The sequence below is a fragment of the Musa acuminata genome, chromosome BXJ2-7, assembly GCF_036884655.1.
Source record: "Musa acuminata AAA Group cultivar baxijiao chromosome BXJ2-7, Cavendish_Baxijiao_AAA, whole genome shotgun sequence".
Taxonomy (NCBI): domain Eukaryota; kingdom Viridiplantae; phylum Streptophyta; class Magnoliopsida; order Zingiberales; family Musaceae; genus Musa; species Musa acuminata.
The window spans coordinates 6700243-6723362 of record NC_088344.1 but is presented as its reverse complement, the minus strand read 5'-3'; the positions used below and the strand labels follow the sequence as shown (position 1 = coordinate 6723362).

Here is a 23120-nt window from a genome sequence, read left to right as displayed (position 1 = left end):
GGACCTGTTGTCCGCTTCATCACAGATCAAGAGGCGATCAAGAAGAGCATAAACATCATTAAGGCAGAATATAAATCATAAAATGATAAAAGAATATTATGTGCAAAAAAATTTATTTCGTTATAAATACTATATTTAAGTTGCTGCAATAAGAAAACTCTGCTAAATAGGCACTTCAGTAATCTCAAATAACGAAGTCGTAAAGACATCCAACTCATACTACCGACGAGATTGTTATTAATAATAATAATTATTATTCGAAGTCGCTAATTAAAAACAGCTGGATTCGATGCCCACCTTCTTCCTTTCCACCCAATAATAATCAATATACAACTATATCAAACCCCTAATTATGCGAAAAGAAAAGCATCGGACTAACACAGCAAACAGCCACTCGGCAACTAATCATTCGCCGACGTTGCTGATTCGGAGGCGAATCGGTAAACGCTGTGTGGTTCCAGGGCAGCACATCGGGAGTGGTCCAGGCAAGGCGGTCCGGGAGCCGTCGGATCCCAATCGTCGGGTTGGTGCCTCCTGATCGCCCCATGGACGTGAGCTGGAGACACGATGCTCCGCCCACCTAAACCAGGGTGGGGGAATCGTGGCCGTCGGATCGTAGATCCACGGCGAGGAGGCGGCGCCGAAGCGGGTCCGCGCTGGTGTGATCTGACCTCGTCGTGGACACATCTAATGTGAAGGATTCCCCATATTAAAAGAGAAGACGAGGCGACAACTTTGTAGGTTCGTCCGCACTCTCGTCATAGTGAGACACAGTTTTGATCGTTTGATGCTTGGTCGGGGTTTTTTGTTGCTTCTAGATTTGGGGTGATCGGAATCTGACGGTGGATAGCTCGTCCGCATCGTGCTGCGGGAAGATCGAAAGCGGTGCTGGTTTTTTTTTTCCCCGAAGAATTATATATTTATACAATAAATAAGAAGGAGAAGGCAGAGAGAGAGAGAGAGAGAGAGAGAGCTCAGAAGAGGGGGAGAGAGAGAGAGGGTCGGAAGGGAGAGAGAGATGGAGATGGAGAAAGAGGGGAGGGAGAACGTAGGGGAGGCGGCGACGGCGGCGGGGGGGCTGGCGGCGGTGGCGGAGGAGGTGGAGGAGGAAGAAGAGGCGGTGGGGTCGAGCTTGACGATGGAGCGGGTGGCCGCCGCGAAGAAGTTCATCGAGAACCACTATAGAAACCAGATGAAGAACATCCAGGAGCGGAAAGAACGGTTAGTCCTCGCCCTCCTTTCGCCCGATTGTCTTCTAGGAAATTTCCCCCTCGATCTCGAACAGCTTGATCTTAGCTTTCTCGGGTCTGTGTTTCGCTGGATTTCTTACTACTCATTCTGTTACTGCTTTGCGGGATCGTTTATTCATTAATTCGTGAAGAGACGGACAAATTTAGTTCCTGGCCTGTATTTTCCGAGATGTGTTTAGTTATCGTCCAGTTCGTGAAACACAGCATAATGTGCTAAGCACGGATTGGAGAATTCGTTGCTTGGGCCACCCCCTAATTTGAGTGCCGCAGTTGGAAACGTTCAGCCGGTGCCATATTCAATGCCAGAGCTAGTCTTCGGCTAAGTCGACGTCTTTAGAGTTTTAATTAATAGATTTGCCGGATTTTGGTATGCCATTACAGTAATTTGAGTGGTAAACCGTGGTAATTGTTTGATTAGAAGTAACGTGATATAGTTACTAGTGCCGTGACTTCAGCCTGCATAGCATTGTTGTGTACTGCTGATGCAGTTCACAGTTTCCAATTTGGTGCACCCATGAATTCTTCAACATTAATGTAGCACTTGTGGTGTTCCAGATAATTTACAATTAAACAATTGCCACAAAGGTTTGGTTCCCACTTTTCAGCCATGTTGCAAATAGTCTGTAAATTTCTTATTATATTCCCTTATCCTTGTCAACATAAAAATATCATAAAAGAAGTGAGTTTGCTTTAGGAATACTTACTTGCATGTGTTTGTTTTAGTAGTTCTGTAAATCGGCTACTTTTTACCAAATATATGTAAGTTTTGCATCATCAAATTCTATGACAATCCAGATTTCCAACAGATCATGAGTCCGGGTTGTGCAAGCAGATCCACTTAATTTGTAAAGTTGAAACTTCCCATGGTGTTTAAAAGGGGAAACCAACCTTTTCTTTTGTTTTTTTTTCCAAAAAATGGGATGAGTACATAACCTAAATGAGTTTAAGAGGCAGCGAGCTGATCAATATTGCTCTTTTTATGTTTGCTAATGAGAAGTGTCATTCATGTTACTTACTTGTTTGTATAGGTTAATAAAACTGTTAATACGTTCAGTCTAGCCTTTTCATAACCTGCATTGCAGGATACATTCGATATGGTTGCATTCTAAAAGTTCAGTGAATATAGGTATTGGCAAGAGGACACTTTCTATTTTTTTTACCGATGGACAAAGTTCTAATCCCCAAGGACTAGCCTTTCTCTTCTTTTTGATTGCTTCTTCATCGGAGTTCTTTTTGTTTTTGAATGTAGATCATATAAAATTGACCCACCAGCTTTTTAAAATTTCCCTTCTCAAACAAATAAACTTTGGTCTGTCGCTTTATTTTATCTCCTTTGATAGAAAGTTCAAGTGGTCTATCATTAGCTTCCACGAGAAAGTTTGTGCCTTAACTGTTTAGGTAGGATTTGTAATTCAGGGGTAGAGACTTTTTCTTTTCTTTTTTCTTTTCTATTGAGTGTTAATTGACACATGAATTTGTTTTGCATCCAATTCTTTTACTGTTTGTCTACACTCATAATTTGGCAAAAATGGTAGAAGTTCATATATTTTGATGGCTGATGATATTTAAGTTGAAATGCAGACGTTGGTTCTTGGAGAGACAATTGGCTTCTTCACAAGTTTCCAAGGAGGAGCAACTCTGTTTATTAAAGGATCTTGAGAGGAAGGAGACAGAGTATATGAGACTTAAAAGGCACAAGATCTGTGTTGATGATTTTGAGCTGCTGACCATAATCGGGAGAGGAGCTTTTGGGGAGGTCTGAGCTTGCATGTTTTTTCATTAGAAGAATAAAACTCTTTCTTTTACTTTTATTTTTGGCCAAAACAAGCAAATTTGCAGCCTTTTGATGTGGACATTAGATCTCTCCAAATGCATATAATTAAAGTAACTGTAGAGACACTAATAACTAACTGCTAGTCTTGGCTTTCTTTTGGTTTTCTTTTAGATATTTGTTAAAGTGTCATTCTGAAAATATAAAGGAAGCTTCTGGTAAACGGATGTAAAATACTGATAAAACTTTGTGAATGCTTTTAGATATTTGTGCTAATTTCATGGACATACTGTACAATCTCCCAGTCTTATCAGTTAGATTATTGTAATGCAACAGATATAATGTGCCTGAACTTATTGTTTCATATCGGTAATTATGAAAGACCTTACTTACAAAGACATAACACCATACCCACATATTGACTTAATTCTGTAGCCACGGATCCATTGACTGGTTTAACCTTCTTTTTGCTGCTCAAGGTCTCGTGCTTCGTATTCTTAGTTTCAATTCTTGATTAGGTTTACCAGGTATATCTCATATGGCTGACTACAATATGTCTCAGTCTTTAGGATGAATTCATGAGTTCTGTACATAATTTTATGGTTTTTTTTGTGTTTATATGATCTTTCATTAATCTGACAACTGGCTGTGACAAACATTTCATAAATTTCCCATCACATTACTTAGTTAGATCAAATTTGGAATTTAATAGATGGATCCCATAGTGTTTGGCCATAGTATGTCAAGTTCTGGTATCTGAGTTTTCTCGGGTCATCACTATGGAGGACCTTTTGTTCTTTGAGGCATTTATCATTTAGCCTTCAAATATTACTCAATCATTTGGGCTAGCTTGTTGCTATTTTATTTCTTTGTGTTCCATGATTAATTATAGATGTCAACTGACATGCTTCAAGTTTGACATTCCCTCTGTCATCTATTTTTATAATCATTGCTCTAGCACCACGAAAGACAGCACCTATTTGAGGAAATGCATTAGAAATTATGATGTTTGATTTATGCAAATTAGGTCAAAGAGCTTAGCACAAATTGCAGAATCACATACAACCTGCCAAATGAACATGCTACTTTATATTGCTTACATTTGGATTCTTATCAATTTACTAACTACAGGTCAGACTTTGTCGGGAGAAGTCCTCTGGGAATATTTATGCCATGAAAAAACTGAAGAAATCTGAAATGGTTAGCAGGGGTCAGGTAATTAATGCATGTCAGTTATTTGTAGTATGTGTAACAAATTTTTTGATGTGTTTCCTCTTTAAATGTCATAGGATCCTAGAGTTTATGGAAGTTTAATGATTTCAACCTTTTCATCTATGTTGTACTTAGGTCTTAGTGTTCTACTTTACGTCCATGGGAATTTGTCTTAGCCTTCCAAATGCCTGTAATAAATTTGACAACCTTTTATGATTGCTTGTTCTAACCTTCTGAATGCCTTGAATAATTTTTGATTCATCACAGTTTATTAAGTTTCATAGTATATATCTCTTTTTTTGTACTTGTAACCTTCTGAAAGTCTTTGTAACTAGTTTCGATATCCTTACAGTGTGAAACTTGTAATATTTTCCATCTAAGATATGCGTGGCCAAGGTTACCTGAAGTTTTGGCAAAACATATTCAGATGAAACATTGTGTCTATAGATTTGTAAGTGCTTGGAGTCAAGGGACATTTTGAGTATAGAAATAGTTTTTCATGTAAAGAATCTGTTATGAGTTTGTATTTGTAAACTTTTGATCATGAAGTAAAAGTAAATGTCTAAAGGTTGTTTGGGTGCTGTCCATAATCGCTGTCAAACTTTTTCTACTATGTGTTCTATATTTATCTTCGTAGTTGTCTCTTTTTTGTTAAACTCTACCATTCATTTCTTTATGCGCATTGCTCCACTGTTTAAGATTATTATAGCATCAGATTACTTTTCTTGTGATGTAACTTTTTCTTTGTATACAAACAGTAACTAGAGGTTTATGTAATAGTAACTGGCACTGTTTGTTGTCATGCTATAACATTTTGCCTCCCATTTGGATAGATTCATTTATTGTACTTATGATTCATCATATTTTCTTTTAGGTGGAGCATGTAAGAGCTGAAAGAAACTTGCTTGCTGAAGTTGCTAGCCACTGCATTGTGAAACTCTACTACTCATTTCAAGATGCTGAATACCTTTACCTAATTATGGAATATCTTCCTGGAGGGGACATGATGACCCTGCTTATCAGAGAGGATACCTTAACTGAAAGCGTGGCTAGATTTTACATTGCTCAGAGTGTGTTGGCCATAGAATCCATTCATAAACACAATTATATTCACAGGTCACACATCATAGATTTCATCTGATCAGATGATTGTTGTGGTCATCATCTTGCTGTATATTATTGATATGATGTATACATATATATTGTTTGCAGGGACATAAAACCTGACAATCTTCTTTTGGACAAAAACGGTCACATGAAGTTGTCAGACTTTGGCTTGTGTAAGCCAATTGATTGTTCAAAGCTTTCAACATTGAACGAAGATGAACCCATGAGTGATGAAAATCTTAGGGAGTCGATGGATATTGATGGAATTCCGGATACAAAAAATGCTAGAAGGTGGAAAAGCCCCCATGAACAACTGCAGCACTGGCAGATGAATCGTAGGACGCTGGTACATCTTCTAAAATGCTTGATCTCTATCCTGAAAGAATGTTTGTGCCGTGACTGTTCTGTCCATTTTAGTTTACTGCTTGTAGTATTTATATCCAAGGCATATAACTATGATAAGATCGACCTCTCTTTTTAGGCATTTTCCACAGTTGGAACACCAGATTATATTGCTCCAGAAGTGTTACTGAAGAAAGGATATGGCATGGAGTGTGATTGGTATGATAATGCTAAAATTAAAACCCACCTAAACCATGTTCTGATGGTTCTGTTTAGGAATGTTGATTTATATCTTTCAACTGTAAATGAAATTAGAATCTTTTGTTGCAAACGTTTATCAACTAATCTAAACTATTAAGATCTGTGTCAACTTTCTATTTCTGCATTCTTATGTTGATGAAATACATTACATGGTGGTGAAAAAGGTTCATTGGCATTTACTTGTGGAAATATTGCAGGTGGTCTTTGGGTGCAATAATGTATGAGATGCTTGTTGGTTATCCACCATTCTATTCCGATGATCCAATAACTACATGTCGTAAGGTTAATCTGCTAAATCTCAGAGCTTTATAGACCAGTCATTTATAAAGACTTTCCTTTTTTATGAAACTTCTCGGTGTGCTTGCAGTTTCTTAGGATGTTATAAGTTTGCAAAGGCTACCACAAAGACTTGAATAGCATGTCACTATTGATCCTTTTTGATACTCAGACTATGTCTAGGTGTCATTCATAACTTGTGAAATATCGTTCTATCAAATTTTCAACAATTGCATTCTTACATATTCCATCTGCTGGCTGATGTTGGTCATTCTCTATTCTATGTTCATGCTTTTACACAGAACAACCCCTTTCTACATTCTCATAACTATTTTTTTTTCTCCTTTTTATCTCAAGCTCCACTTTTATATCATTTAGTGGTGCGGATTCTTCTTTGAGCACTTTCATGAGCTAAAAGAGAAAAACACATACTTGTTATATAACATCTGATACATACTGACTTTATTTATTTCACTCACTGTGCATTTTACACTTATTTTGCTTTGTCATAGTGCATAATAAATCACATTGTTCATATCTAAGAGTGTCATTTTACTGAAGATATTTCCTAGGTTGTTTCTGTTAACTCCATATTCTCATATCTTCAAGTTTTCAGATATTAAAATATGCACCTATTTTCATTTGATTAACTGTACTACCAACAAATCATATTACAGTTACAGTATCCTTTATCTTGAAAAGACATGGACAAGTATCCATTCATGACAAATTATAAAGAAAATCATATTCAGTCTCTCTAAGCTGACTTGGAGACCTACTACAACAAAGTATTTACTATTCAAACAACAAGTTAAATAACCATATTCTTTTGTTATGAGAGATAATGGGAGAAGGCAGGAGGTTGCAAGATAGGGTACCATAAGAGAGGTTTAAGGTTAAATCTGATCAAATTTGTGGCTGATCTAATATAAGACACTAAAGCTTGATGGCCAGCTAAGAGAATAATACCAGTTTATTTCTTTTCTGGAAGATGACCTCGGACAATTTAGCTGCAAATGGGAAGGAAGTTAAAAAGAATGGGGAATGTTCTTTGAGAAGAAAGATCAACGAGAAAAGAGTGAAATACCTGGCCATCATCAACCAAAACAAGTTACTCATCCATAAATCAGATCCGTGACAATCAGTTGTATGACCCTTAAAGGAATTAAACCCTATTCTTGATTAAACTAGGCTTCTAATGTCAATTATCTCTTGGACAACCTTTCTAAGAAGTTGAATCCAACAAAATTTCAGATAGACAGACCTCCAGAAATCTGTGAACTCAAATTCCTGAAGTAGGAATCCTTAGCGCCACAACTTCTCAAAAAAAGTCTAAAAATTGAAGAGCAACATTGAATAATGAGTGAAAAATAATGATAGCCCACCTGGAAATTATAGAGAATTAGAAAAAACAGCCTATGTTTGATATTATTCGAGTCTCAAATTAGCTTGAAGTCCTGAGCTAGACCTAATCTGAACCACTCTTGCACCAGTTAGACTTACTGCACAGAAATTATTTAGTTGTAAGTATATTGTGTTGCAATTCGACTATCAAGAAAATAGAACATTAAAAAATTGTATTCAGGTACTTACTTTGACTTAATGTGGACCATTATATCTCATTTAGGAGGAAAAAGCATTTTTTTAAAGAATAAATTTGGCAAGAGGAAACATTACATGGTTATGGTGGGATGAAGAATGGAGAATGTGGATAACTAAGAACTGAGTCCATACTTGGTAGGTTCAGGAAACATTTTGAATTGTTAACATTTTCAAATTACTCTCCGAGAATTGGGGAGGAATGCTTATGAATCAACACATTAACACGTGTCGAACATGGTGGAAGCCTTCCATGCTTATTATAAAGATTTAGCCCCATGAGGGTGAAGGCTGTTGAAGGCATAGAACCTGGTAAGTAATTAATTATATAAATGTGGTTTAGTATACTAAACCATAATATATTAAGTTTTAACTGTAACACCCCTGATTAGTCCCACATCGAAAGTGGGCAAGATTAAGATTGGTTTATAAGGGTCTGATGAGTGTACTATTATCAACTTCAGCTTAAGCATTTTGGTCAGTGGTTTAGACCAAACGAAGTTGATAGGCTAGTTAGCCCATCAGGCTCGGGTCGTGACATTTGGTATCATAGTCGACCTAGCATTTGGGCATGGTGAGGGGGCTCGAGTAGGGACTCGTCACGGCGTGGAGCCACCACTAGGCTACGTCTCACATGCACTATGCTAGGGCTTGATTTGGGTTGTGTTGAGCCTTGACGAGGACGTCAAGCCTTTGAGTGGGGGTGATTGTAACACCCCTGATTAGTCTCACATCGAAAGTGGGCAAGATTAAGATTGGCTTATAAGGGTCTGATGAGTGTACTATTATCAATTTCAGCTTAAACATTTTGGTCAGTGGTTTAGACCAAACGAAGTTGATAGGTTAGTTAGCCCATCAGGCTCGGGTGGTGACATTAACACAACAGAAACCCAGCTTACTAAACAGTGTGGTATCTAGTCCTTGGTATCCTTGCCAATTTCGAAAAATAAACTCTAATAAGATTGGGTTTTGTTTCTGGTATTTAAAGCCTTCATGAGTAGAAAGTGATCCTATGTAGTGAACTGGCATCAGCAAATTTGGGTTAGATGGGATAGGTCCGAAATTGTCATTGGATGACATATACACATTGACATAGATTTGCATTTCGAAATAAAAACTGTTATTACCAACAAATATTGTCAACGTGTATGAGATGAGAGGCGGTAGAAACAGGGGTGATCAAGCATCTGTAAAATAAAATTATCTTTAAACTGCCTACTAGCTGAGCTGAATTCTCTTGTTCATGTTTAAATAATGCACATTGCTGCTTCTACTTGTTTAACCAGAGCTCAAACGTTTACCTATTTAGAACATCTCAAACTAGTGAATTAATGCTTAAATCAAGCTTGAGCATAGCTTGACCTTATACTTCTGACATAAGCATGTTGCATTGGTGTTTTGTGATTAAAATTGCTCAAATTAATAAATAAATAAATTGACTGGAATAGACTGTGTAGGTACCATAGGAATGTTTTCAAGTCATGCTGCATCTAAGCAACTAAATGGTTACTAGTTGATTCTAAATATATGTTTCCACATTGTGTCTCTATTCTAGCATGTTTTACAAGATTATGGTTGTTCTCTTATAAGTTCTTTTTGCAAATATGTTATATATGCTGCTGCTATAATGATGTGTTATCTTGTAAGTTCTGTTTGCTGGGATGTCATATGTGATGCAAAAACCAGCTTTATATCATATGATGGCAACATCTCCTAAGTTGTGAATTAGAGCAACTTCTGGATATTGCATTTTCATGGTTGCTTTAAGCCTTTAACTACAAAAGACATCCTCTGTCCTGTTTCTCAAAGTTGTTTACCATTATTTTAGATTGTGCATTGGCGAAACCATTTGAGATTTCCAGAAGATACAAGGTTGTCTCCTGAGGCAAAGGATCTTATTTGTAGATTATTATGTGACGTTGAGCACAGACTTGGCAGTGGAGGGGTAGATCAAATAAAGGTAATTTTAAAGTAGATAAATTCATGAAATTATAATCTTTATTTGATTTCTATAAATTGTTGACAATTGTACTTTTTCAGGCTCATCCTTGGTTCAAAGGTGTTGTGTGGGATAAACTTTATGAAATGGATGCAGCATTTAAACCTGAAGTTAATGGCGAATTAGATACTCAGAACTTCTTGAAGTTTGATGACGTATGTCTTAACCTGAAGTTATTATTTTTTTATTGCTTGTGAATCATAGTTTAGTTCTTTTCACTTACTTTCTCAATGCTTATAGTCATTACAAAACTGAAGCTGATTAATTAGCATCTAGCAAACAATGCCACTTTGATTTCACATTTCTTCTCCCAGCTCCTGTGTTCCGTTCCAAAACCTTAAAATTATATGATATGCTCACTATTTAATGTACTCAGATTTTCTGTTATACATCCTGCAAGCATTTTCTAGTTCAGACTCCATTTTGGACTTGATCTTATATGTCCCAATTCTTTGCTCACAGCCGTTGCTTTCTATTATTAGTTAATTTTTTCTATTTATTTTCCAAAATTATATGTTTTAAATGGTTTATTAGCAATGAAATATTGAATTCTTGAATTTTCTTATTCTGAACTTCACCTTTTGTTATATTTTTGGTATGTGATCCAGTTGGATCCTCCTCCAGCAAGAAGCGGATCTGGGCCTACAAGGAAGGTGTGCAACTTACAAGAGTATTTTCTTAGTATTCATTGGTCATAAAAATAACGTATATGCTGATACATTTAGTTTCTGATTTACTGTGGTATAGATTCGTTTGGAAAACTTAATTAAATTGGCATTCATTAATTGGGAATTTGGTGGTAAGTATCAAAGAATTGAGCAAATGAACAGATGGATAGTTGACTGTAAATTGTAATTATGCCTTTCTTCTATAGTTCTACAAAAATGCAGTCTTAAACCAGTAAATTTTAGTGGGTAAAAGTAGCTTACTACATCCATTTGTCAATCTTGATAATAGATAAGATTAAATCCTATTTTTTCTGATGAAGTGGTCATAAGAGGAGGCCATTTTTTGTGTGCATTCACCACCACAACGTATTTGTACCTCTTCAAATTTGAAAACATTTTCATCATAGAAATTGTCACTAAATCTACCTATCATAATTGTTTAGCTTTATCAGTGTCAATAAGATGGATTGCCTAAAGTTTTCTTATCAGAATTATTTAGTTTTGTCAGTCTCAATAAGACGGATCACCTAAAGTTTTCTTGTCAGAATTATTTAGTTTTATCAGTGTCTATAAAATGGATCACCTAGAGATTCTTTACTGCTGGAGGATTAATTTGGCCATCATCCAGTGTATCAACTATTCATATAATAATTGCATTAAGTGTGACATTAGAGTTATTCAACATAATTGTTGTCTGTGCTTCTGATACATTATGTTGAACCACTAGCTACCTTGCTTGGTTACCAGAATTACCTGACATTTTGTGATATATGATATGCTTCTTTTACCTGACAAAATTACAAGTTCTTTTACTAGAATGTCACAATGTGATCTATCTATTCACCTATAGGACAGTTAGTAAGGACAAGAATAGTAATCACCCTCTCAGCAATTTGTTAAGAGTGGGCATGATTTTTCTCTCCATCCGTCAGCACTGGTCAAGAAACAATGATATCAACTGAGATTTCCTAGTCATTGGAGTGCAGTTACATGGATCCTTTTCTGCTATTGAGTTGGTTTTTTGGGCAATATCACCAGTTAGAGCTTATCATCTCTTTTCTTGTACAAATCCTATTTGGTTGTTAGCTAGCTCCTTTAGCACTACAAATCTGTATTAGCTTATCTCATTTTACTAGTGTATTTATATAACTTCTTTGAATATGTCATATCACCTTAAGTTAGTTTCCTTCATCTTCTCCTTTAATCGGTGTCATCCCTAAATTTCTGCACTTGCAAACAGCTGGTCTCCTATCTTTTGTGGTGACATCACATGTTTATTTGACATCTTCCTTTTTATGACTGTATCTTCTTGGATCACTTTTGTTATATCTCTTGTCAAATTGTCTTTTAATCTAAGGTTAGTTGATGATTTGTCAACACTCCACTTGCACTTATTCTACCATTTGTATCATTTGCAATATCTGAAAATTGTCTTTAATATAAAGGGCACTTGATGTGAGAGTTCTGTTGATCCTTATGTTTATAATTTGCACTTATTTATCATTTTTTCATTTTTTTTCATCATATTAATTTTTAATGTGCTTCTTGTGAAACTTGCTGACTCATTGTTGGAACATATTTTAACAGAAATTGCTAAATCCACAAGATTTGAGCTTTGTTGGATATACTTACAAGAACTTTGATGCTGTGAAAGGGTTAAAATCTCTTGGTATTAAAACTATCCTTTCCACAGGATATTGGAGGTTTAATTCATTTTATTGCAGTTATGATCTTGTTGTCACCAAATATTTGATCAGTTCTTTTATTTGATATATATCTGCATATGTTCATTCTGTTTTCATAATCAGGTATGCTGTATTTTGAAAGGTGGAAAAAAAAAGCAATAATGGGTTCTAAAACTACAAAATATAGAAGCTAATTTAAAGAGGCAAAAATGGCGATGAAAGATGGAACAAAATTCATTGCCCGTGATAGATGGAATGTTTTTTCTTGAACTGCAATTTCTGATGCCAGAAGATGGTGGCCATTGTTCAACACATGAAAAGATTAGTTAAAAAGCATCTCTAGTTTTGCTTTGTGCGGTTTTCATCTTTCCCTCCCTTTGAAGGAGAGAACAGGAGGGATAAGCTTAAGGAGAGACAGTAAGATTGCATGCTTTTATCAAAATAGTACCTTAATGATAGTCATTAGTCGTTTGGTAATCCAGTTCACAACATAGTTAACAAAATTGGATGGTGAACATTTTCTTCTTCAATTAGACTGGGCAACCTGGCTTGTCAGAAGAATCTTGATTCACATTTCCAGCAGAAATTTTGGGTAGACATTATCTTGTGGAGGCTTTGGCATACATCAAGCGGATAGAAGATGATATATAAGCTTCTTAAAAGAAAAGATTAAGAGAATTGTTGCTGTTTTGCAGAGACTAATTCAGCCATGATATTATTTACCAGCTCATAGGTTATGTGCATCTTTTGAACAAGAGATGAATATATCTCACTTAAGTAGTGGATGAGCTGTCTAGATCAGCTGATCCACTCAGTAGAGTTTAAATGAAATGATGATGAAGTTATTATCATGTAATCTAATTCTTGATGCACTCACATCTGATCTAATCCATAAACCGTTCTCGCTAGAAGTTTAAGTCTTGTATTATCCGACACCTTGACTCTGAAAGTCTTCACTGATTCATCTTCTGGTCCATGCAACCTCTACCTTCACTTCTGATGCAATCCATAAATTGTTCTAGCTAGAAGTTGAGGTCTTGTATTATCCAATTACTTAAAGACTCTGAAAGTGTTTGCTGATTCATCTTTTGGTCTTGGCATTATCTACATGTGAATGTTGGTTGTCTATTTTGTTTAGATTGAATAGCCTATGGAGATTACTTCACGTTTTATTTATGCTCAATCTCTAAAAGGACCCTTGCATCTTCACTTTTATTGTTTTGGTATTTCTTGGTCTTCTTTTCCTTTCCCCTCATGTTTTTATCATACGTGAAGGAAATCCTACATTATTAAGTTATTTAGATTGTTGACTTCATGCAAAAGTCATTGATTAGTCGAACTGCATATTCATCAGCCAAAATATTTAGATTATCCGTTTCATAATAGTCGACGTTTCATTTGCTCCAAACTTCACTCTTGCTTTTCCAGATTAATCTTTCCATTTGAACATAAAAATAGCATCTGCAGACATTTAAACTATGTGAAATATGGTAGCTTACCTGCACTGTATGTTGGTTTCTGTCCAGTATCCAGCACTGATGATACCATTGGTTATATATATCGTTGTTGCATTATGGCATGTGGTTGATTGCTGAGGTTATGGATGTACCATTGGATGTAACAGTAAGATGAGATTAGAACGATATTTTTTCAGTTATCGAGGTTATGTTGTTTTGGTTTCTTTATGTCTTTGCAGTTTTAGCTTTTGTTTGTCTAAACCAGCACATCACTAAACCATGTATTTACCAATTATAATATGCAGATTCAAAAAGAAGTTTGTCACCGAAGCGACCATCAATTGATTCTATATTTGGTAATTTGTGGGGGACATTTTCTACTTATTCTACTCTTTTATGTCATGCATGATTCAACTTCACGTTGCTCTCTTTATTTTTAATACTGGATTTTTTTCTTTGCTTTGCCAGGTGACTCAGTCACGGACAATGCAAGGAAATCAACAGGAGGGAATACTGATGTGGACATGGTTTCATCAGGGGATGCAATGTCCCCATAATTCACATATCCATTGAGGGGTTTATCCGGACACATGCCCAACCAAATGTGGCTATTGGACTTACCTGCTTATTTTTAGTCAGGTCTGCCCAATTCCGAGGTCCTGATAGGCTATCTACTTGACATTTTGTAGAACCAAACCAAATTTTAATTTGTACAGTAGTGTATTAATGGATGTCTAGAAGAAAAGCCAAAATGCTGCAGTATTTACGGTGGCTGAGACAAGAGATGGCTGTGCGCACTTATTTGTCCCGGCTGCCCAGGTTGGCAGACAAAACATGCCTTCTCTTGTGGCAGTTTCTATCTGGATTTACTTCGATGACAACATGATAATACTTTGTGCACGCTGCGGATATGTTGGTGTTGTTCGATGTGTATTCTAGGAATTTTAGTTTCGTTAGTGTCTTGTTGAACCGCACATTATTTGTGATATCATTTTTGCCTTAGTACAAGTATATGTTCACTGTGATTGCCATGAGCTTGCTCCAGCAATTTAATTTATTTCTTAGAAGGTATGTGATAAGTCTTTCCTGCATGATGTTTCATATTCTGACAGACTAGAGAGCAAGTATTAATGTCAAAAGAAATTTTGACTTTTCTTAAGATTGTGATGATACTGGCAACTCATGTTTCTGTTATTTGAATGTTGCTTCCTAACCAAAACAACCTTCATTGACTATACTTTTCAACTGAAGATGTTAATATGAAGTTGGTGGATTTTTGTGGAAATTATTGCCTAAACACTTATTTGTCACTTTTATATCAAACAGGATCCAATCCAAGTGTTTGGGTTACGCAGGCTTCTCATTGTCCAACTTTGAAGAATTAAGGTAGGCTAAGCATTATTAATATTTAGCTTCACATTGGGGTGGCCTCTAACTTTTTGCAAGCAGCTTTAATTGTTCTTAGCTTTTTCTTCTCTTGAAGCTATATGACATAGAGTCTTGAAAGCTCAATGCAAAAAATACATCTGTCATCAGGTCAACGTATACATATATATATATATATATATATATATATATATATATATATATATATATACATACATACATACATACATATATATATATATACATACATACATACATATATATATATATGTATGTATATATATATATGTATGTATATATATATATGTACATATATATATGTATATGTACATATGTATATATATATATGTATATATATACATAGCATTGTTGATGTGCCATGCAAAGATAGCATGGTTGGGCGTGGTAGACATCTAGCCGTTTACCGGGTCTTGAATCGCTGATCGTAGTGGACGAAATCTGACCGTCCGTAGGTCCAGGTCATGATCTCAAAGCGGCGATCCGGTCTCCGCACGACTCAATAAAGTGAGGTATCCCCTGGATCAAAGTGTGGATCTTAAAGCAGATCAACGGGATTCTCCGAGCCAATCATAAAGCGTGATGGACACGAATCCACGGATTCCGCACCCTCTTTTTCTTCCCTGCCTCCGGTCTCCTGTAGTTGCAGCCCCGCCGTCCCCTGTGATTTTTTCTTGCGGCGATCGCCGATCCTTACTGGAGGCACCCTTCGATGGAAAGAGGTGACCCTTCTCCCTCTCTCTCTCTCTCTCTCTCTCTCTCAACCGTGCCTTCTGTGTGTGTGTATGTGTAGCTAAGTGCGACGAGGAGCGCCATTTTAGGGTAATGCCGAAGAAGGGGATAAGAATTGATTTTTTTTTATTTTAAATACTTTGTTTTTTTTAGATTTTTGGCTGTTCGATCAGCCGAGAGCTTGATTTCTTGGCGTTCCTTTATTTGGTTTGAGTGGTGGAAGAGCAATGGATTGACCCTAGAGCATTATATTGTTCTGATGGGGTGCGGTAACTCTGAAATGAAAGGTAACAACTTGGAGTTAGATCAGGTCTTCTATTGCCAGAGTATTTTATTTCTCTTCGTGCGTCATGTGATGTACTCTTTCTTCTGAGCGGGAGGGAAAGAGTGAAATAATTTAGGGTTGTAACCAATTTGAACACTGGAAGAGACTGTTTTAACTTTTTGATTTTTTAAAAATCGCTTTCACTTATTAGAAGTTACACAACTTTTCTCAAAAAGTAAAAAATTAATAAATAAACGTTTTAAGATGGTGCGTTTTTAGATAGTAGAAGTATGGAGGTTCTGATGGATGGTGGAATTGACATGCTTGAGGTGCCCATGGAGGTTCTTCTGAGGCAGTGTTTAGGTTACATAGCCTACCTGATCGAGATCAGATTGTCAATCTTCTATGCTTGACATGCTTGTGGAATTGACATGCTTTCACTTATTAGAACTTTACATTGTTGTTGTCCTCATGCTTTAGGTGAGAGGAAATATGTTTGTCAAGTTTTGACTACTCTGTTCAAGAATGATTTCTTGCACTTCTTGCATCTTCAAGTTATTTTAACAAAGGTTGAAGCAACAAATATGTAATTGATGTAATCCTATAAAATCACTGTAGGACACTCAGTTTGGTATTTGCATGAACTTAACCTCATAATGATGAAGATGGAATTATGATACTTTCTCTTCACCCTCCTGCCTTTCCAGTGATGAGTTCATTTTGCATCAGAAGGTTGACATCCTTGTGAATATAGGACATGCTCGCCTGAGAATGTAGCCACTCCTATAAAAGACAGATAGTAGTTGTAGGATATGCTTCTCTCATTTGGACAAGATGTGTTTAAGAGAATCAAATAAATTTGGATAAAGGAGAGGACTCGTTTGAGGCTTAAAATATGTCTTTAAAAAGGAATAAAAGAAATCAACATAGAATAAAAAAGCTGGTGCGTTTTGTATCATGCAACGTAGGTATTGGAAAGTGGTTAGGGTCAATCATAATTTAAGCTACTTGAGAAACAAGACACCTATTGCAGCTGCAATTGGCTCCTCTACCTTTCAAGTGCATATTTTTGTTCACTTTAGTGTGCTAAATGCAGCTATTGTTGTGTTTGATAAACTTATGGTTTTAGCTTCTGTCCATTGATTATCTGCTCTTGTTATGATAGATCCACGAGCTGCTGTGCCTGGCTATATTCCATCTGATGCTCCTTCCACAGCATCCCATCAGACGTGGGACGTGAGTGGCTCACAGGGAACACCAGATTTGCCACGGATCAATGTAGGAATTCACAGAGCATTGACAAATGCATACTTGGTGATATTTTTGGTAACTGATCCCCATCATGTCTGGACCTTCTTCAGATGTTACCACTGCGTTCTGGTAGTTATGGGTTGGATGATCATGCTGGAGTGAGCAGTCATGTTATGACCAGGCTTGGTGGGTTGGCTGCTGGAGATAGCATTAGAGCATTGGAAGGCCCAGTTTTAGCAAGAAGAGATGTTCCATTAAATATCAACCATAACATCGTGGCCAATGGTCTATCGCCTGAGGAGTCCAACATTCTTTTTGTTGATGGTCTCCCTACTGATTGCACAAGGAGAGAAGTAGGTCGTATCCTTGCTGCTTTAACTTGTCTTCATGGCCTTGGTTCATGATTCTGGTTTTGTTTCTTCCTTGTTAATCCTTAAGTATGTCTTATAAGACTTGTTTCGCCCATTTATTGGGTTCAAGGAAATTCGAGTTGTGCACAAGGAGCCTCGTCGGGTATGTTTCCTGATCTTTACCTCTACTTTTATTAAAAGCTTCAGAAAGGTGCACAAGAAATTAAAAGTTTGAGGATGTCATTGGTTACTGTTGATTGATTGTCCTGGAGAAGAACTTTTCCTACTTGCTGATGTAGTCAATTTGCAACAATTGACGGAAAATTCCTTTAAAATCAATTTATGGTACTATCAGATAATATTTTTGTCTGCAAACAGGTTGCAGTTTCAGTTTAAAGTTTTCTTTCACTTTTTCCTCCTTCCTGATTCATTCAGTAATCTAAAAACCCTTTCTTGCTGGAGCTATTTATATATGTGGAACTTTGTGTTATATATCCATAAGTGGTCTTATGGAACAAGCAAACCTAACAGTGATTAGTTTCAAAACCTCAGGCAAGTGGCATTAGATTGTGCAAATCTTAGTATTCTGATAGTTTCCAGTGGATTGATGCTTCAAACAATAAAGTGTATCAATGTATTATTTTATGTGTAACATCCTGGTTATGATTTTGAGAGATTTATGTACTGTAAAAACCAAAACTTTGACATAAAATTCTACTCCTGTATCTATCTGCATCTTCCTTTCTAAATGAAAGACACAATAACACCTTTCACAATCTGAAGTTTGGTATTTTTAATTCAACTTGAGATTTTTGGAGAAAGACACGATAACACCTTTCACAATATGAGGTTCGGTATTTTAAGCCATGCTAGATTCTTCATTGCCTCTATCTTGATCCACTGTTAAGACAACCTTTTACCAACTTTTGTTTAACAACATAATGACATATATCCTTTTTTTAGGTCATTTGGTATAAAGATCTTCATCTATTAAGTATAGTATGTTTTATTGTTAAGAATGATAAGGCAGGATAGCTAGTTGAGGATTTTTTCATTCTCAATTTTCCCTTCTCTCTTCAGTATTTGCTTTCCTCCATTCTTCCCAGATGTGCCGACATATTGTTTCTTTCCTATTTTCACACATTTGTGTATCAATTGGGTTTCTCATTCCAACAGAAGAATCAAAAGCTAACAGTATTTTTGTAATTGAATATTAAAGGCCACAGGGAATAGTAGACTCCTTTCTGTTGGTGTCCCAGCAGCCACAAAAAAAGCCAAAAAAAAAGAGAAAAGAAAGGCAAAATCCAAATTTGTTGAGAAGAGGGCTGATGTTGTAAGGCAAACAATGCCACCTACCACTCCTTGATGCCATCCACTTTTACTATTTTATTTTGTTTTCTTTCCTTTACCATTTTGGGTTGGGGTGATCCTTCAACCGGTAGAGTGTTTTGGAAGAACTTGCCATGTGCCAATCTTCAAGTGATGGTACTTGCACATATGAGAAGAGAAGGTAGCTGAACACTGTGAGGGGAAGAAGCAAATGGTACACTAATTACTAGAAGGGATTCTGTGGAGGGCGAGGGGATGGCAAGAAATTGACACAAGGCACTATTGCAGAATGCATATGCCAATCCTGCCTTTATTCTGTTGATAGAAGATTGGGTTTCCTCGAAGTCCAGCCAACCAGGGAAAACCCACCCCAATCAGGCTGATCAGGTTACCATGGGTCTGGATATGTTTGTCGGCCCATTTTCATGCGATGAAGAACATAGAATTTTAGTTCCTCTAATTTCATATCAAACTAGATTATGTCCTTGTTCTGATTGATGATCTGGTGGTTTTACTCTCAGATTCAAAGTAATGAAGTTGATTAGAGGGTGTGCAGTCATGAAAACTTGCATACCATACTTGAGTGTTTCCTTCTGCAGCCAATCAACATTTGCTAAGTTTTCTTTCCATCCTTTGCTTGGTTTTGAACTTGATGCTGACAGGATCTACAATATGTACCGCTCTTAAATGTTTATTCTTGACTTCTTGTATATAAGCCCATCGTGAAATGCATTAGATAACTTTTGGAAGACATATTGCTAATGCTCCTTTACCCCCCTCTTTTCTTCTTTTGAAAGTTTTGGTTGACCACCACACTTTTTTTTTTTTTGAAGTTGATCCCATTCACAAAAAAAAAAAGAGAAAAAAGAAAAATCATCCTTATTGTGGGTTATTAACAGAGATGTAACATTTATCCTGTATTTGAAGTTAATGTTATCATATTCTTCTCTGGTGCCTTAGGATTATGGAACATTATCACTATAAACTATCAAACAGATACCTTACTCTAGCCGCTTATGACCATTCATGCTAAGCAGATGAAGTACTTGCTATTGATGACACAATTTAGAAGTAATTACATTGGATTCACAAATGGAAATTCATAATGTAGAACTTTTTTACCAAAATATTTATAGTTGTTCAAGTGCCTTATTAGTCAAATCTACTAGGCCATGTGAATTTTTCTTTCTTATTATGTTTATCAACAATAACAACAATAACAACAAAGTTGTAAGTCTCAATTATTTCTTATTGCATTTATCAATTACCAATTTTAAAATTGAAAAGTCCTGTTACTTTTGGCATGTCATTGGTATACAAATATTGTTTTTCACTTCATGTGATTGATGATAGTTTTTTTTCCAATGACTGATGATAATTTATCTAACAGAAATGTGTCATTTTAAATGACTATCTAAAATTTCATACCTTGTATCTGTTTCAATTTCTCACCTGTGAATCTATGAAATTAAGTTTAATATAAGCTTACAACAACCTTTTTTCTTTCAAAATGTAGTTGCAAGTTTTCAAAAGAAAGATATGATTAAGTATTCTGATTTATATTTTCAACAATTTAACTTGGTTTCTGAAAACTGCTAGCAGACCGGGGACAAGGCTAGAGTTCTGTGTTTTGTGGAGTTTGACAATGCCAAATGTGCTTTGACTGCACTAGAAGCTCTCCAAGGTAAACTTTTCATGGTACTTTCATACTCTGTTTGTGATTGTCTAGAAGTTCCTGATATTTTATGCACTTGGTACCCTCGAAACTAGTCCGGATACAGGTGTCAGTTTGCATTATTAATAGTTTATACGATTGGCATGTTTCTATTGAATTGAGATAAAATTGAGCTCTTTTAAGTATTTTTCTGCTACATGTAGCTAGTTGATCTTATGCAAGATTACCTTGTTGTGTATAAAATGAATGGAAAATAGATGGTACGAATTTGGTCGTAATTGCACAGTTCCTAATTTATCATGCAGGATACAAGTTCGATGATAAGAAACCAGATGCACCGGTCTTGAGAATCCAACTAGTAAAGTTCCCCTTCCGCCCAGCTTCCGTTCATGATGCCTAGAGATAGGGGAAGTCATATTGGATCCACTCTTACAGTTCAAAGATGTACATCTTTCAAGATGGTTATCTGTTTCTGATTGGAATGACCTCTGTGTCGTGTCATGTCATGATATCCAGGTAGCTTCTGCACCAAATTAGTCATGCAACCAAATGATCCTACTGATGATATGAATGAATGTACCAACAACACTTGATTACAAAATGATTCGCTAATCTCTGTCTCACATATACATCAGGAGCTGGCTGACACACTGCTCTCACCCAGCCTCCTTTTCTTGCTTGGCAGTTGTTGTTCTGGTTGCTTTGTTTCCTCTTGTTGCCCTTTTCAGTTATGGAGGCCAATTATATATATATATATATATATATCATCCTAATAATAGTTATGCTCTTAATAATATTAATAAACTAGGGATTAATGCTTCATGTTTGGCTCACAAGTGTCGAATCACATTACACAAGGATCACGTAATTGTCATGGAAACCCATGGTTTTGTATAAGGCATCGACGAGGGAAGAATTCGATGCACCGATGAGACGTCAATACATTAGTCATATTCCATGGAGGTGTTCGATGTGCCAGCATCATCTACATCGGCATTCATGTCACAGCATATCCTACGCCAGCATTATGACATCAACACTATTGACCTTAGCTCAGCATCACTCATGCGATCGGATGGACGCTTCCTATGACATGGCTGGGATGCGCCATGGCACATCGTTAAGGCCGAGTCACCATCTTTTTTTTTTCTCTTTAACATACATAGTTCAAGAAGCTCGACTTTCCATAATAAGAGTGCTCCCTAACTTAACAGAGGAAAGTCAACTTTTGCGAGTTCCCTCGAAAGGAGGCTAATAAGTTGCTTGTCAGACACACAAACCATATTACATCTTAAGTTTATCTATCAATATATAGATATAATTTTTACATAATAATTTTCTTCATAAGAATCATATCTCGCTCGATAAATGAATCTGCTGTAGTAGGTGAGAGAATCATGCTGAAATCCGGAAGAGCTTCATCAATATATAGACATGGTTCTCGGATATAACTTACTCAAGAAGAATCATTTGTCGATAAATGAAGTATTGCAATTAGTGAGAGACGATGGTGGAAATTCTAGGAGAGCTCTGTTAATATATATAGACATAGTTCTTGAATATAACTTGCTTCATAAGAATCATTTATCGATAAATGAAGTGTTGCAACTGGTGAAAGACGATCGTGGTGATTCAGGTTGAGCTCTGTCAATATGTAGATACGATTATGTTTCTTAGATATAATTTATCCCATAAAAATCATTTATCGATAAATAAATTGTTGCAACGTGGTGAATTTTGGTTGAGCTCTATCAATACATAGATATAGTTTTTGAATATAACTTACTCTATAAATAATATATAGATATTATTTTGAATATGGTGAATTTTGAGAGTGCTATATCAATAATATATAGATATGATTTTTTGGATATAATTTGCTCCATAAAAATCATTTGAAACTTTGCATGCAAGTTATTCATGTTCACATGATCGATCTCAGATCTCAGATAATATATTTGTAAAGTTCCATCAGTTTATATTACTTCAGATAAAGATAAAATCATCATTTCTCAACTCCATATGTGAGCATAAATAATATAATTAATTATGCTAAATCAATCATGTCAATCACCACCTTAATAGAAAATTCAATTCATATTCGAAAAATATTTTCGAGTTTTAGTTATCAATAATATATATACATACATATATTTTCTCTCTCCTATATTTCCTCTTTGTATCTCATGTATGAAAGGATCCATGACTTCAGTTCTTATTAAATATTTTATTTAATAATAATGTAATCATTCTCGTTAAGATTCATAATTTATTATCATGAATTTTTTTCATTTATTATGGTTTAAGTGATTTTAGTTTTTTATTCATTATAAATGAAATCGTTATTATTAAATTAAATATTTAAATATCATTAAAAATTTTCATTATGATCCAAACGTTACTAATTTGAATTAATCCTTGAACGTTATGAGTTGATGATAATAAATGTTGGAGAACATATATATAAACGAGGATTTTGGTCTTTGG

General features: G+C 35.8%; 2 protein-coding genes across 4 annotated transcripts; both read left to right on the top strand.

The window, feature by feature from the left end:
• Positions 1 to 986: 986 nt before the first annotated feature.
• LOC135585808 (uncharacterized) lies at positions 987 to 14658 on the top strand. 3 transcript variants are annotated; one of them, XM_065116623.1, is made up of 13 exons: positions 987 to 1221; positions 2832 to 3006; positions 4153 to 4236; positions 5108 to 5349; positions 5446 to 5686; positions 5822 to 5901; positions 6141 to 6225; positions 9647 to 9778; positions 9859 to 9972; positions 10426 to 10470; positions 12073 to 12188; positions 13933 to 13983; positions 14096 to 14658. In XM_065116623.1, exons 1-12 carry the CDS (start codon positions 1019 to 1021, stop codon positions 13970 to 13972), a joined length of 1557 nt encoding a protein of 518 aa, XP_064972695.1. In that variant the 5' UTR covers positions 987 to 1018; the 3' UTR covers positions 13973 to 13983; positions 14096 to 14658. The 3 variants fall into 3 exon arrangements, with proteins under 3 accessions (XP_064972695.1, XP_064972693.1, XP_064972694.1); XM_065116621.1 differs by having other exon boundaries at positions 12073 to 12208; XM_065116622.1 differs by having other exon boundaries at positions 989 to 1221; positions 12073 to 12154.
• Positions 14659 to 15593: 935 nt separating this feature from the next.
• LOC135616891 (nuclear speckle RNA-binding protein A-like) lies at positions 15594 to 21317 on the top strand. Its single transcript, XM_065116620.1, has 6 exons — positions 15594 to 15753; positions 17194 to 17306; positions 17390 to 17639; positions 17731 to 17792; positions 20561 to 20642; positions 20939 to 21317. Exons 1-6 carry the CDS (start codon positions 15744 to 15746, stop codon positions 21031 to 21033), a joined length of 612 nt encoding a protein of 203 aa, XP_064972692.1. The 5' UTR covers positions 15594 to 15743; the 3' UTR covers positions 21034 to 21317.
• Positions 21318 to 23120: the final 1803 nt, after the last annotated feature.